At 37.9% G+C, this 16,294-nt stretch overlaps 1 protein-coding gene across 1 annotated transcript in view; it reads left to right on the top strand.

Annotated features, from left to right (window-relative positions):
- ARHGAP42 (Rho GTPase activating protein 42) overlaps positions 1 to 16,294 on the top strand; it is a 349,865-nt gene that overhangs the window by 292,465 nt on the left and 41,106 nt on the right. Inside the window, exon 12 of the mRNA XM_010848229.1 lies at positions 628 to 667. Within this exon, the coding sequence (XP_010846531.1) occupies positions 628 to 667 (40 nt within the window). The remainder of the gene's footprint in view (positions 1 to 627; positions 668 to 16,294) is intronic.

Raw genomic sequence — 16,294 nt, 5'->3', positions numbered from 1 at the left:
CTACACAAAGTGTGGCCCCTAGATTTTGAATCTGTCCTGCCAACTATTACCAAGCTACACTGAGTACAAAGATTATGATTAAGGATCTGGAAAATTTTGTAGCAATTAGGAGTCATTTTACATCTGTTGAATTTAATAATAAAAAAATTTAGACTGTCTATTCTTGATTGTTTATTACATTTACTTTTTTTTTTTTTTTTTGTAATTTACAAAATTATCTGTCAGTGACAGATTAAAAATTAAAAACAAAGCAACTTGTCTCTTTACTGCTAGTAGTTGAGAGGCTACATGCTGAGAAAAAACGTTAAGCAGGTAATTTGAGGAGGAAACAATCAGGTGCATCCGTCATGAGGTACTTCCTGGAGAAGGGAGATGGTGCCTCGTGTTGGATAATGGAATGAAATGCTTAGATCAGAGGGAAAGGGGTAAACCTTTGCCCAGGGCAGGACAGCAAGGGAGGAAAAGGAGTGGGAGGCAAGACTGGAGGAGGGCATTGTGCACAAAGTAGTGGTAGGACCTTGAAGTCAAGACACTCCGTTTCTATATCACTGAACCAGTACCACCCTGGTCATTATCTGTTGTGGCTCCTTAACTGCAGATGACTGGCTGACTTCTTTTGTTTTTTAGATTTATACCCTGCCTGCGATTATTAGCAAGAAAGAAGAAAGTAAGTTGTTTTAGTAATTATTTGAAATGTTATCATGTAGATTTTTTTTTTTTTTTTAGTTGAAGTAAACGGCAGTCCACTCCAGTATTCTTGCCTGGGGGATCCCATGGAAAGCCTGGCGGGATACAGTCCGTGGGGTCTCAAAGAGTCAGACAGGACTGAACGACTAAACCACAACAACAAAAATAACAAATTAGTTTCAGCTATACAACAAAACAATTAATTTCTGTATAAACTGTAAAGTGATTACTGCAGTAAGTCTAGTACCATCTGTCACCATAAAGTTGTCCTCCAGCCTCCAACCCCTTCCCTCTGATAACCATGAATCTGAGTTTGGTTTCTTTTTTGTTTGTTTTATTTTTTTATATTCCACATATAAGTGAAATCGTATGGTATTTGTCCTTCTCTGACTTATTTCACTTAACAAAATGCCTTTGAGTTCCCTCCATATTGTTGCAAATGGCAAACAAAAAATTTCCTTTTTTATAGCCGAGCAGTAGTCCATTTTGTGTATATACCTTATCTTCTTTATCCAATTCTCCCATCAGTGTCAATTTAGGTTGTGTCCATATCTTAGCTATTGTAAATAATGCCACAATGAATATAGAGATGGATATATCTTTTCAAGTTAGTATTTTTCATTTTCTTTGGATAAATACCCAGAAGAGGTATAACTTGATCTTATGGTAGTTTGTTCCTAAACCTTGAGGAACCTTTGTACTATTTTCCATAGTTGCTGCTCCAGTATACATTCCTACCGATAGTGTACAAAGTTTCCCTTCTCTCCACATTCTCTGTAAAACTTCTTTTTTTGTCCTTTGGATAATAGCCATTCTAGCAGGTGTGAGTGATATCTCATTTTGATTGCATTTCTCTGATGATTAGTGGTGTTAAATGTCTTTTCATGTGCCTATTGGCCATCTGTGTGTGTTTTGAATAAAATATATAAATCCTCTGCCCATTTTTAAGTAAGTTGTTTTTTACTATTCAACTGTTTGAGTTCTTTATATATTTTTTTATATTTACCCCTTATCATATATATGATTTGCAAATATTTTCCCCTCATTCAGTAGATCACCAATACATTTTGTTGATGATTCCCTTTGCTGTACAGAAGCTATTCAGTTTCATATAGGCCCACTTGTTTATTTTTGCTTTTGTTGCCTTTGCTTTTGAGGTCAGATCAAAAAAATTCCATGTCAACACATACTAAGGAGCTTACTGCCTACATTTTTTTCTAGAATTTTTATGGATTCAGGTCTTATGTTTAAGTTGTAATCCATTTCAATTTGATTTTTTGTGTGTGGTACTATATTCATTTCTTTGCAAGTGTCTGTCCAGTTTTCCAAGCACCATTTATTGAGGAGGCTGCCTTTTATCATTTTATATTCTTGACTCCTTTGTCATAAATTATTTATCCATGAATATATGGGTTTATTTTTAGACCCTTTACTCTCTTCCATTGATTTGTGTCTGTATTTATGCCCTTACCATACTCTTTTGACTACTGTAACTTTGTAGTTTACTTTGAAATCAAGGAGTTTGGTACCTCCAGCTTTATTTATTTATTTACTCATTTAGGGGTTTGTTTTTCTGATGATTCTTTTTTTGTCTGAAATCTGCCTTATCAGATTCTTTCATGGTTCCATAAAATCATTGATTATTAGTTCTAATTCTGTGGTAAATGCCTTTGGTAGTTTGATAGGGATTGCACTGAATCTGTAAATTGCGTTGGCTAGTATGATCATTTTAATGATATTACTTTTTCCCATTTATAAGTGTGGTATACCTTTCCATTTGTGTCATCTTTAATTTCTTTCATCAGTGTCTTAGAGTTTTCAGTGTATGTCTTTTACCTCTTTGTTTAAATTTATTCCAGGGTGTTCCTTTTTTTATGTAGTTGTGATTGTTTTCTTAATTTCTTTTTCTGATATTTTGTAATGAGTTATAGGAATACAGCAGATTTCTGTATATTGATTTTGTATGATGAAACTTTACTGAATTCATGTGTTAGTTCTAAGAGGTTGGTTTTTTTTTTTTTGGTGGACTCTATAGTTTGTTTTTTCTATATAGTATCATGTCATCTGCAAATACTGACATTTTTTCATCTTCCTTTCCAGTTGGGATTCCTGTTATTTCTTTTTTCCCCTAACTGCTGTGGCTAGGACTTCCAATATTATATTGAATAAAAGTAGTTACAGTGAGCATTCTTCTATATAGTTCATAATCTTAAAGGAATACCTTTCAGCTTTTCACCAATGAGTATGATATTATCTGTGGGCTTGTCATATATAGCCTTTATTATGTCAAAATATGTACCTTCTCTGCCCACTTTGTTGAGAGTGTTTATCATAATAAGATGCTGAATTTTGTGAAATGCTTTCTCTGCATCTATGGAGACAGTCTACATTTTTTATGATTCATTTTGTAAGTATGAGTATCATGTTTATTGATTTGTAGAGGTTGAACAAGCTTTACATCCTTAGAACAAGTCTCACTTGATGATCATGATCATCCTTTCCTTTTTTTTTTTTTTCCTTTTTATTTTATTTTCCTCTTTATTTTAATTTCATATGTGATTGAATTCAGTTTGGCTTTCCAGGTGGCACTAGGGTTAAAGAACCTGCCTGCCAATGCAGGAGACACTAGAGAGGAGGGTTCAAAACCTCGGCCAGGAAGATCCCCTGGAAGAGGGCATGGCAACACACTCCAGTATTTTTACCTGGAGAATCCTATGGACAGAGAAGCCTTGTGGGCTACAGTCCATAGGGTCACAAAGAGTTGGGCATAACTACCACACAGTCGTGAAGCAACCTAGCATGCAGCATATACGAATTCAGTTTGCTAATATTTTGTTGAAGACTTTTACATCTATTTTCATTGGAGATGTTGGCCTGTAATTTTCCTTTTTTATGTGTCCTTGTCTGTTCTTGTTATCAGGATAATGCTGGCTTTATAAAATGAGTTTGGAAATGTTCTGCCTTCTTTACTCTTTGGATTAGTTTGAGGATAGATATTCAGTCTTTGAATGTTTGATAAAATTCACAGGTGAAACTGTCTGATGCTGTACTTCTGTTTGTTGGGATTTTTTTTTTTTTTTGCAATCTCTTTACTAATAATCTATCTATTCAGATATTTTATTTCTTTATATTTCAGTCTTGAAGGTTATATGTTTCTAGGAATTTATCCATTTGATCTAAGTTATCCAATTCCTGTGCCCCAACCAGTAATGCTGAAGAAGCTAAAGTTGAAGTCTTCTATGAAGACCTACTGGAGAAGGCAGTGGCACCCCACTCCAGTACTCTTGCCTGGAAAATCCCGTGGATGGAGGAGCCTGGTAGGCTTCAGTCCATGGGGTCGCTGAGTCGGACATGACTGAGCGACTTACTTTCACTTCTTACTTTCATGCATCGGAGAAGGAAATGGCAACCCACTCTAGTGTTCTTACCTGGAGAATCCCAGGGACGGCAGAGCCTGGTGGGCTGCCATCTACGGGGTCGCACAGAGTCGGACACGACTGAAGAACTAACACCCCAAAAAGATGGATTTTTCAATATAGCGGACTGGAATTCAAAAATGGGAAAACAGATACCTGGAGTAACAGGCAAATTTGGCCTTGGAGTACAGAATGAAGCAGGGCAAAGGCTAGCAGAGTTTTGCCAAGAGAACGCACTGGTCATAGAAAACACCCTCTTCCAACAACACAAGAGAATACTTTACAAATGGACGTCACCAGATGGTCAATACTGAAATCAGATTGATTATATTCTTTGCAACCAAAGATGGAGAAGCTATATACAGTCAGCAAAAACAAGACCAGGAGCCTACTGTGGCTCAGATCTTGAACTCCTTATTGAAAATTCTGATTCAAATGAAAAAAGTAGGGAAAACCACCAGACCATCCAGGCATGACCTAACACAAATACCTTACATTATACAGTGGAAGTGACAAATAGATTCAAGGAATTAGATCTAATATACAGAGTGCTTAAAGAACTATGGATGGAGGTTCATGACATTGTACAAAGGCAGTGATCAAGACCATCCCCAAGGAAAAGAAATGCAAAAAGGCAAAACGGTTGTCTGAGGAGGCCTTACAAATAGCTGAGAAAAGAAGAGAAGCTAAAGGCAAAGGAGAAAAGAAAAGATATATCCATCTGAATGCAGAGTCCCAAATAATAGCAAGGAGAGGTAAGAAAGCTTTCCTCAGTGATCAGTGCAAAGAAATAGAGAAAACAGTAGAATGGGAAAGACTAGAGATCTCTTCAAGAGAATTAGAGATACCAAGGGAACATTTCATTCAAAGATGGGTGTAATAAAGGACAGAAATAGTATGGACCTCACAGAAGCAGAAGATATTAAAAGGAGGTGACAAGAATACACAGAAGAGCTATACAAAAAAAAGATCTTCATGACCCACATAACCATGATGGTGTGATCACTCACCTAGAGCCAGACATCCTGGAATGTAAAGTCAAGTGGGCCTTAGGAAGCATCACTATGAACAAAGCTAGTGGAGGTGATGGAATTCCAGTTGAGCTACTTCAAATCCTAAACAGTGGTGCTGTGAAAGTGCTGCACTTAATATGCCAGCAAATTTGGAAAATTCAGCAGTGGCCAAAGGACTGGAAAAGGTCAGTTTTCATTCCAATCCAATGCCAAAGAATGTTCAAACTACTGCACAGCTACACTTATCTCACACACTAGCAAAGTAATGCTCAAAATCCTCCCAGCCAGGCTTCAACAGTATATGAACTGTGAACTTCCAGATGTTCAAGCTGGCTTTAAAAAGAGCAGAGGAACCGGAGATCAAATTGCCAACATCCACTGCATCATCGAAAAAGCAAGAGAGTTCCAGAAAAACATCTACTTTTGCTTTATTGACTATGCCAGAGCCTTTGATTTTGTGGATCACAACAAACTGGAAAATTTTTAAAGAGATGGGAATACCAGACCACCTTACCTGCCTCCTGAGAAATCTGTATGCAGGTCAGGAAGCAACAGTTAGAACTGGACATGGAAAACAGACTGGTTCCAAATAGGAAAAGGAGTACGTCAAGGCTGTATATTATTACCCTGCTTATTTAACTTACATGCAGTGTACATCATGTGAAATGCCAGCCTGGATGAATCATAAGCTAGAGTCATGATTGCCGGGAGAAATATCAATAATCTCAGATACGCAGATGATACCACCCTTATGGCCGCAAACAAAGAGGAACTAAAGAGCCTCTTGATGAAAGTGAAAGAGGAAAGTGAAAAATTTGCCTTAAACTCAGCATTCAGAAAACTGAGATCATGGCATCTGGCCCATCACTTGATGTGTAAACAGTGGAAACACTGAAAGACTTTAATTCTGGGGGCTCCAAAATCACTGCAGATGGTGACTGCAGCCATGAAATTAAAAGACGCTTGCTCCTTGGAAGAAAAGCTATGACTAACCTAGACAGCTTATTAAAAAGCAGAGACATTATGTTGCAGACAAAGTTCCATCTAGTCAAAGCTATGGTTTTTCCAGTAGTCATATATGGATGTGAGAGTTGGACCATAAAGAAACCTGAGTGCCTAAGAATTGATGCTTTTGAACTGTGGTGTTGGAAAAGACTCTTGAGAATCCCTTAGACACCAAGGAGGTCCAACCAGTCCATCCTAAAGGAAATCAGTCCTGAATATTCATTGAAGGGACTAATGTTGAAGCTGAAACTCCAATACTTTGGCCACCTGATGCGAAGAGCTGACTCATTGGAAAAGACCCTGATGCTGGGAGGGATTGAGGGCAGGAGGAGAAGGGGACGTCAGAGGATGAGATGGTTGTATGGCATCACTGACTCGATGGACATGAGTTTGAGCAAGCTCTGAGAGTTGGTGATGGACAGAGAGGCCTGGCGTGCTGCAGTCTGTGGAGTCGCAAAGAGTCAGACACGCCTGAGCAACTGAACTGAACTGATCCAATTTGTTGTCATATTATTGTTCTTAGAAGACCCCCATGATTCTTTGTATTTCTTTAGTATCACTGCAATTTCTCCTTTTTTTATTTCTCGCTTTGTTTGAGCCTTCTCTCTCTTATTGGTTAGTCTAACTAAAAGTGTGTCATCTTTGTTTATCTTTTCAGTGAACTAGCTCTTGATTTTTATCTTTTTTATTATTATAGTTTTAGCCTCTGTTTTATTCATTTCCACATTAATCTTTATGATTTTCTTCCTCCTCTTACCTTTGGACTTCGTTTTTCTTTTTCCAGTTAGATTGTTTGAGATTTGTCTTTTTTCTTTAAGTAGGCCTGACTTCCCTCTTCCAGGACTTAGTTGGTGGTCCAGTAGTTACGAATCCACCTTCTAATGCAGGGCATCCAGATTTGATCCCTGGTCGGGGTACAAAGATCCCATATTCTGCAGGGCAGCTAAGCCCACTCACCGTGACTACTGAGCCCCTGTAGTCTAGAACCTGTGAGCCACAAATGAAGATGACCACTCGCCATAGTGGTCATCTTAATGAAGACCCAGGGCAGCCAAAAGTAATAGTTTTTAAAAAATTGATTTTGCCTTGTCTCAGATTTTGAAATGTTGTATTTCTGTTTCCATTTTTAAAATTAGTTTTGATTTCCCCTCGGATTTCTTCATTGACATTGGTTGCTCAGTAGTGTGTTACCTAATCTCCACATATTTGTGATTTTTTTCAGTTTTCTCTTAGTTCTAGCTTCATACCATTTGTGGTTATAAAAAATGTTTGACATGATTTCAGTCTGCTTAAATTTATTGAAATTTGTCTTGTTGCTTGACATGTAATACATCCTGGAGAATGTTCCATGTGTACTTGAGAACAATGTATATTCTGCTTTTGGATAGAATGTTCTATACATTATCTATAAATATAGCTGATCTAATATGTTAAGGCCAATGTTTTCTTAATAATTTTCTGTCTGAATGATCTGTCCATTCATGAAATCAGGGTGTTAGCGTTCCGTGCTATTATTGTATTCCTGTTATTTTTCTGCCCTTAGGTGGGTTAATATTTGCTTCCTATATTAAGGTGGTCTTGTATTAGTTAATGTATGTTCAAACATATTATGACCTCTTGTTGGATTGACTCCTTTATGCTTATGTAATGCCCTTCTTTGTCTCTTATTACAATCTGTGTTCTAACTTCTATTTTGTCTACTGTAAATATAGCTACACCAGCTTTCCTTTTGCTTCTGTTTGAAAGAAATATCTTTTTTCATCTCTTCACTTTCAATCTATTTGTGTCCTCAGATCTAAATTGAGTCTCTTGTAGGCACTATATTATTGTGTGTTTTTTAAAATATGTTTAGCTGCTCTGGCTTTTGATCAGAAAGTTTTGTCCATTTAAATTTAAAGTAGTTATTAACAGGTATGTATTAATACTTCCTGTCATTTTGTGACTTGTTTTCTAGTTGTTTTTATAGTTTCTCTCTGTTCCTTTCTTCTCTGGTTCTCTTTCCTGTGATTTGATGACTTTTTTTCACATTATGTGTATATATTATCTTTAGTGTATGTACAATAGGTTTTTGGTTTGTGGTTTCTATGGAATTCATATATAAAAAACATATGTATGTATGTATGTATAGTAATCTATTTTAAGCTGAGAGGAAGTTAAGTTTTAAAGCATTCTAAACATTAAAAACATTTTTAGTTCTCCCACCCTCATTTTATATTTTTGATGTTATATATTGTTTTTGTTTCCCTTAATTATTGTAGTTATTGTTAATTTTACTTGTTTTTGCCTTTTAACCTTCATTCTAGGTTTATAAATGGTTAATTCACTAACTTTACTATATGTTTGCCTCTACTCATGAGATTTTGACTTTCTTATGTTTTCTTGTTACTATTTTATGGCTTTCTTTGTTATCTTGAAGTTCCTTTAACATTTCTTGTAAGGCAGATTTAGTGTTGATGATGTTTAGCCTTTACTTCTGTAGAAAACTATTTCTCCTTCCGTTCTGAATAGTAACCTTGCCTGTGGAGTATTTTTGGTTGAATGGTTTTTCTTTTCAATACTTTAAATATATTATGCCATTCCCTGTGGCTTGTAAATTTTTTGCTAAGAAATCAGCTGATAATCTTATGATGTTTCCCTTATATATAACAAGTTATTTTTTCTTCTTGCTTTTATGATTCTCTCCTTGTCTTAATGTTTGACATTTTAGTTATAATGTGCCTTTGTGTAGATCTCTTTGGGTTCATCTTACTTGGAATGCTCCATGCTTCCTCAACCTCAGTGTCTGTTCTTACCCCTAGTTAGGGATGTTTTTAGCCATTGTTTCTTGAACTAAATATTCTGCCTCTTTTTCTCTCTCTCTTCTCTTTCTGGAACCCCTACAATGAGGATGTTATTCCTCTTGATATTGTAGCATGCTATTGCTAAGTCACTTCAGTTGTGTCCGACTCTGTGCGACCCCATAGACGGAAGCCCACCAGGCTCCCCCGTCCCTGGGATTCTCCAGGCAAGAACACTGGAGTGGGTTGCCATTTCCTTCTCCAGTGCATGAAAGTGAAAAGTGAAAGGGAAGTCGCTCAGTCGTGTCCGACTCTTAGCGACCCCATGAACTGCAGCCCACCAGGCTCCTCCATCCATGGGATTTTCCAGGCAAGAGTACTGGAGTGCCTTCTCCGGATATTGTACCATAGGTCTCTTAAATACTTTTATTTCTTCTGATCTGTTACGATGAATTCCACTTTCCTGTCTTCCAGGTTGTTGATCCTTTCTGCTGCTTCATTTAGCCTGCTACTGAAACCCTCTAGTATATTTTTCTTTTCAGTTAGAGTATTCTTGAGGTCCATGATTTATTTTTGGTATTTACTTATATTTTCTATCTTTTTGTGGAAGTTCTCATTGTATTCATCTGTTCTTCCAAGAGATCATTGAGCATGTTTATGTTCATTAAACTATCAGGTAAATTACCTCCATTTCAGTGAGGGATTTTTTTCCTGAATTTTTGTCTTTTCTTTTGTTTGCGACACATTCCTCTGTTTTCTCATTTTGCTTGTCTCTCTGTGTTTGTTTCTACAAATTAGGCAAAGCAGTTACTTCTAGTCTTGTTGGAGTGACTTGTAGGAGATGAACCTTGTTTTTCAGCCTGCCCTAGCTCTTTTTTGTCTCTGGAGCATTTGTAATTATCTAAGTAGTTTAATTTTATTCTTGATAGGTCACTATCAGTGTTCCACAGAGAGGGATCTAGTTCACCACTTAGCTTTAGGCTGTTTGGAATGTAGACCTTTGGGAATCAGCTTTTAAAAAATGTGTGTGTGTGTGTATATGTATATATTCACAGTTTTATGTGACCACTGTTATAACCCCTGCTAGCTTCAAGTGGTTCTGAGGTGTCCCCTTGGTGACAGTTGCCAAAATCAGAGCTCCAAATGCACGTATAAGCTTCTCTCTGGCAGGTACAGGTGAGCTGTCACAGGCCAAGGAACGGTGTGAGGATGGCTCCCCCAGCCTGTGTTCTCTGGTGTGGGAGCTCTTCTGCAGCTTCTAGACATGTGATTAACTGGAAGCCTTCCGCTCACTTGAGCTCTGGGACAAGTAATTAGAGCTGTTTTCACAGGAAGTCCAGGGATGTGTTTCAGTCTACTGTCTATATTGTGGCGATGGTTCACTACCATGAACTGTCTCCTCGATTGTTTCAGACCCACAAGGCCCAGAAATCCAGTCATCTCTGGATCATGGCCAGGTGGTCAAGGTGTGTCTCCTGTATGAAGTGAACATTCCTGACAGCTCAGTGGGCCCCAGGAGAGCCTACCGTGAGATTGCTGACTGCACCAATGCTACAAGAGTGCACGGTTGCCCACTGGCCACAGTGAGGCCCCAGGAACATGGGGGGCAGGGTGGGATCACAGGCTGCAGCAGGACCACAGGGACATGCGGGTAAGCCCCCTGGCTTCAGTGGGACCGGGGAGCACGTGGAGCGAAGGCAAGTCCTATGGCTCTAGCAGTGTGATAGGAGAGCCCAAAAATATCAGCTCCTCTGTCTCAGAAGGTTCTCACAGACCTCTGCATTCCGGGCAGAGCCTTCGATCTTAACTAATGGATCTCCTTCTTATATGGTCTAGGAGCTTTCCACACTGTTGGGTTTGTGCTGAGTCCTAGTGTGAGTTGCTCTGCATGAGGGAACTTTTCAGTCCCTTCAGCCTTTTGCATCTGCTGAACATCCGCCCTGTTGATATTCAAAGCCAAAAGTATTGGGAGCTCATCTCTCCAATGCAGGTTGTAAGGTTGTGCCTGATACGGGGCACAAACCCCCAGCTCCTCCGGGAGAAGTTCCACATGTGTGAGGTCTCTTGCACCTCCGGGTTGCTGTGCCAGAGGTGAGATTTTGGGTGAGACTGCACCTCTGACTCTCCTACCCATGTTGATGTTGTCCTTTAATCCTTTGTTGAAGAACGTTTTAGCTAGTTTTTTGGGTCTTTGTCAGAGGAAATTGATCCATTGTATAGTTGCAGGTTTTGTGTGCCTGTGGGAGGAGGTAGAATCAGCATCTTCCCAAGTCAGCATCTTGATTTAACCTCCATCACATAGTTACTTTTATCACAGAGGTATTATGTAATATTAGGAGTTAACTTTGGAAAATCATAGTAATATACCTTTGATCTGATGTTATTCAGCAAATTTGAAATTTTCATTCAAAGAAGTTTCTCACGTTAAAACCACTAACTACTGGACTTTATAGTAACCTATTTAATTATTTATTTAGTATTTATTACTTAAAAGTATATACCCTACTTTATCCCAGAAAGAGATTTGAGGCAATTAATATTTAGTTTGATTTTCTTTAAATGGCAATAGAAGGCTTCTTTTATTTTTTCTTCTCCAGTTTACAAGATTGAATACATGAACACTGCTAATTTTAGGAAATTGTGTACAAGATCGTGAGGTTTAAGGACATGGTCAAAACACCTGGGATACATAGGAAAACATGTTTTCATTGTTTCATTACTGAATCCTTAGTATCAAGCCATTCTGAATGAATGCATTTTATGTATTTTCCATCATACTCTGAATCCTTTTTAATCGTCTGCCACCTTTAATCCTTGGTTAGTTTAGAGTATTTTCATATGTAATTTATAATAGTCAAATTATTTGACATTTAAAATCAAGTTTTATGTTTCTAAGGTTGTATGTATATCCTTTAAAGCACTTTCAAATTTTATTTGACTTAATTGACTTTCTCTCATAATGTCTAAATTTATTTTTAAAACAGCCTTAATAACCCTGACTTTTATATTGCTATTAAAATATGTTAGAATGGAGTATAGATTAAAAACTTGGAAAGCACTCATTTGAAAGTCATAAATATTGAGTATATGCAAAACCTGTCATTTTATCTGAATGAAGTGCTTCCTAGTGGTTAATTTCAAAAATTATCAAAAGAAAATACATAATTTTAAATACCTTTTATGTTAAAGATTTTAAAAATATTCCCAGTTTTTATTCATGTATTTCTTTCTTTATTGCCAGAGTGATTAGTATATCTTTCATTGCCCGCTTTTATCTAATCACAAAAACATTAACCAGCCATTAAGAGGTTTATAAGTACTGGATGTTCATTCTAAACAATTACCTAAAAAGTAATCTGTTGTGTAATTTGCATTTGTCTAGAGTTTGAAATGTGTTTTCTAATACTGGGTTCATTGTTCAAATCCAGTATAAAGATAGTCCTTTCAAATTCAAATGAACCTTCTCAAGGACAATCTTCCCTGAAAAACAAATGAACATCTGTATGATACTGAATAGAGCTTTTGAGTAGGATGTGATCAAGTCAGTCAGAATATACGTGATACTTAATGCACCTTGGAACTAGTTTTTGTTTTTTTTTAATCATAATTAGGTAACTTGAATGAGAAAGTTATCACATATACTTATGCTGTGATGGAGGGAGATTATACTTCTTCTTGTAGTAAAGACTTATTCTTTTGGAAATCAGCTTTCCTGTAGTCTTAGGCACTTGAAGCATCTCTTTGCCACCCGGTGTAATTATAAATTGATATGTCTTAGAGGAAAATGGCAGTCCGAGGGTCCATGTGTTTGCATGATTTATCACATTCTGACTCTTGATATGACATATTAGTTTTCCACCAGTTCCCTCTGTTCCTTGTGACAGATCACATTTCTCCTCTATAGTTCTCCATGCAAACTTCCCCTGAGATGTGTGCTCAGCACGTATTTGTTCTTATTCTTGATTCTGAAAACTTGGCCTCTTTGGCCCCGTGCTGAGTGGAATCTTGGTGACAGTGTTTTGGATGAAATAGAAAAGAATAGCTTTATTGCTTTGCCAGGCAGAGGGGGTCACAGAGAGCTCCTGACCTTAAAAATCGTGTCCCCGCCCCCCCCCACCCCGGCCAAAAAAAAAACTAAAAAAACTGTGTGTCCCAACCCAGGAGGACTTGGTCAGGAGTCTTTTAGCAATATCTCAAGGGTAGGTTTCTCAGAAGTTCAGAGTGTGTGCAGGGCCTGCACTTCTTTAGCAATAATCTCATAGTGAGCCACTCTGGTTCCTTTAGTCTCAGGTGGTCTTCTGTGGTCTGAAGAATGCTGACATCTTCCCTTGGTTAGCTTTTAGTTCTATGAAGAACTGTAAAGATATTGTTCTGTGTGTCTCCTGAGGAAGAACCAGGACTCTTTCCCAAGGCTGCACTATTGTTTCCTGACTGTTCCTTCCTTGTCTCTGCATCTGCTCCCTTCCCTGATTAGCAGCTGCTTGAATCTGACCTTGGGAACTCAGGGGAGGTCTTGGAGGCTGGAGTCTGTTCCATACAAAGCGGAAACAGAAGACACAGACGAGCTTCCTGCCCACGGGCCCCAGAGGGTCCTGCTTGGTTTCATTCTTACTTAGTTCCACTAGGCTTTTATTGCCAAGGGGAAGATTTTGATCATGAAAGGGATATTTAAATTACCTTTGCTTTATTAATAGGTAGTACTTGAAATTATAAATCTTAAATCTGTTTTGAATTTTTTATTTTTATTTATTGAATTTTATTTTGTCTTAAGCCGTAATTTTTCTTTAAACATCTTTAATCATCATACAAGTCTTATTTATAAATGTACTAATTTTAAAAGTAAGTCATTTTTACTTCTTTATATTTTCATAAATCTGCTAGAATTCTCCCACTTAGGCATTTAATCAAGCAAGCTTCTATAAACATTGTTGTTCATTCGCCCAGTGTGCCTGACTCGACCCCATGAAGTGCAGCACACCAGGCCTCCCTGTCCCTCACCATCTCTCAAAGTCTGCCCAAGTTTCGGCTTCATCATCAGTCCTTCCAATGAGTATTCATGGTTGGTTTCCTTTAAGATTGACTGGTTTGATATCTTTGCTGTCCAAGGGACTGTCAAGAGTCTTCTCCAACACCACAGTTCAAAGACATCAAGTCTTTGGCACTCTGCCTTCTTTACGGTCTAGGTCTCACAACCTTATGTGACAGTTGGGAAGACCAGAGCTTTGACTATAAGGACCTTTGTCGGCAGAGTGATGGCTCTGATTTTCAACACACTGTCTTCGTTTGTCATCGCTTTCCTGCCAAGAAGCAATTGTCTTCTTATTTCATGACTGCAGTCACCATCCACAGTGATTTTAGAGCCCAAGAAAATGAAATCAGTCACTACTTCCATCTTTACCCCATCTATTTGCCATGAAATAATGGGGCCAGATGCCATGATCTTAGTTTTCTTAATATTTAGTTTTAAACCAGCTTTTTCACTCTCCTACTTCACCCTCATTGAGAGGTTCTTTAGTTTCTCTTTGACTTCTGCTGTTAGAATGATGTCATCTGCATACTAGGGTTATAGATAATTTATCTATATATAACTATATCTAACATATGTATCTGTATATTTGTCATATGTATGATATCTAGAAACATATCAAGTTATACTTGTAAAGCTACTAAATTTCATCCTCAAATAAAATGAGATTAACACCCTAATATAATAAGACAGATTAATGATTCTGATAAATATAATCTCGCTAAACAACTGAACAACTTTTGTAGTCTGGTAAATTTGCTTTAAAATGCAGAAATTAATACCTTTTAACGTATTCTAAACTTTCTAAAATTACATGTGAAATTGTGTAGCTGCTTCAGAACGTCTTGTTACACATTCCTGTAAAACCAAGTGACCCAAAATTGCACTTGGTTTTGGTTGTTTTTACACGTTCTGGAAGATTCAACTTTGTTTACAGAATCAGTGCTCTGTTTAAAAGTCAGGACTATGGCATATGCCACCAGTAAAAGTAACTTGAGTAGTAGAGGCACAGGATTGAATGCACCTTCTAGAAGAAGTAAACTCCCCTTGCTCTTGGTAGATATTTTGGTATTCCCAGTTTGCATGGGTGAGGCTTTCTAAACATTCTTTCAATCCAACATGCAGTGAAGTGCTTAAGATAAATCTTTACGCTAAACAGTATTCCAGATTCAAGCACTTGATCCTATTGAGTAGCATCATATTTCCTTCCTAGTGATACATCCAGAATTTTATTTGTTTCAGTTCAAAATTATATTCTAGTGATTGTGAGGTGTAAGTCCTCTTTCTGAAGTCTTGATTAAGTCCTGCAGGCTCATCCTGTTTTGAGTTTAGCAGCTATGTCTTCTTTACATTTGTACCTTTGACCATTTTTCTATATATCATCTTGTTTTTCTGAGATCTGTGTCGCCTTTTGACACTCGACTCTCTCCCAACATAGCATTATGTCCATTTTGGTCTTTAATCTCTCTCACAATTGGCATCTGAAACCAGTACCAGCCCTTATTCATTTGCCACCTCGAGAAGTGCTTCTTTATAGCCTTGGCAATTCAGATGGATTCCTTTTGTGTTAAATTATTCCTATTATTCTTTGGAAACTCAGTTTTGCTAGGAATGTGTTTGTATTTTTGAATTGCAAAAGACAATAATGAAGTAAAATACAAAACTCAGGGTAAAATATAAAACTCAGATAAAAATTTGCTTTGAATGTCACCTATTGGGAGCCATCATGTGTCTGTGCTTGTGGACAGACATATGATCTATCATAAGCAGCAGACAAAGAACTATCTAGTGTCCTAAAATAGGGCCATGCTGTGAATGTACAGGGAGCACACACCATGAGATGGAGCATGAAACCATGCTGTGAATGCAGAGTAATGAGGCTCTTTACAGCCTAACCTGAAAGTCTCCCTCCTTTGTGGTTATTCTCAGTTTACCATTTTCAGAGTATGTGCTGCTGTGTGTGCTCAGTTGCTCAGTCATGTCCAACTCTTTGTGACCCTGTGGACTGTAGCCTGCCAGGCTCCTCTGTCCATGGGATTCTCCAAGCAGGAATACTGGAGTAGGTTTCCATGCCCTCCTGCATCTTCCCAACCCAGGAATCGAACCAGGTCTCCTGCATTGCAGGCAGATTCTTTACCATCCGAGCCACCAGGGAAGAGTGTAGATGCCATAAGTCAGAATAACATAATTCAGCAGAGAAGGAAAACTTGACTCATCTTTATGAAAAAAGTGTCATGTTAAAAAGCTCGAGCACCAGTTCGTTCAGTTCAGTTCAGTCGCTCAGTCGTGTCCGACTCTTTGAGACCCCATGAATCGCAGCACGCCAGGCCTCCCTGTCCATCACCAACTCCCGGAGTTCACTCAGACTCA

Source organism: Bison bison, unplaced genomic scaffold (assembly GCF_000754665.1).
Source record: "Bison bison bison isolate TAMUID 2011002044 unplaced genomic scaffold, Bison_UMD1.0 scf7180017864262, whole genome shotgun sequence".
Lineage (NCBI taxonomy): Eukaryota > Metazoa > Chordata > Mammalia > Artiodactyla > Bovidae > Bison > Bison bison.
Note: the sequence above shows the minus strand (reverse complement) of the source record. Positions and strands in the feature narration are given on the sequence as shown.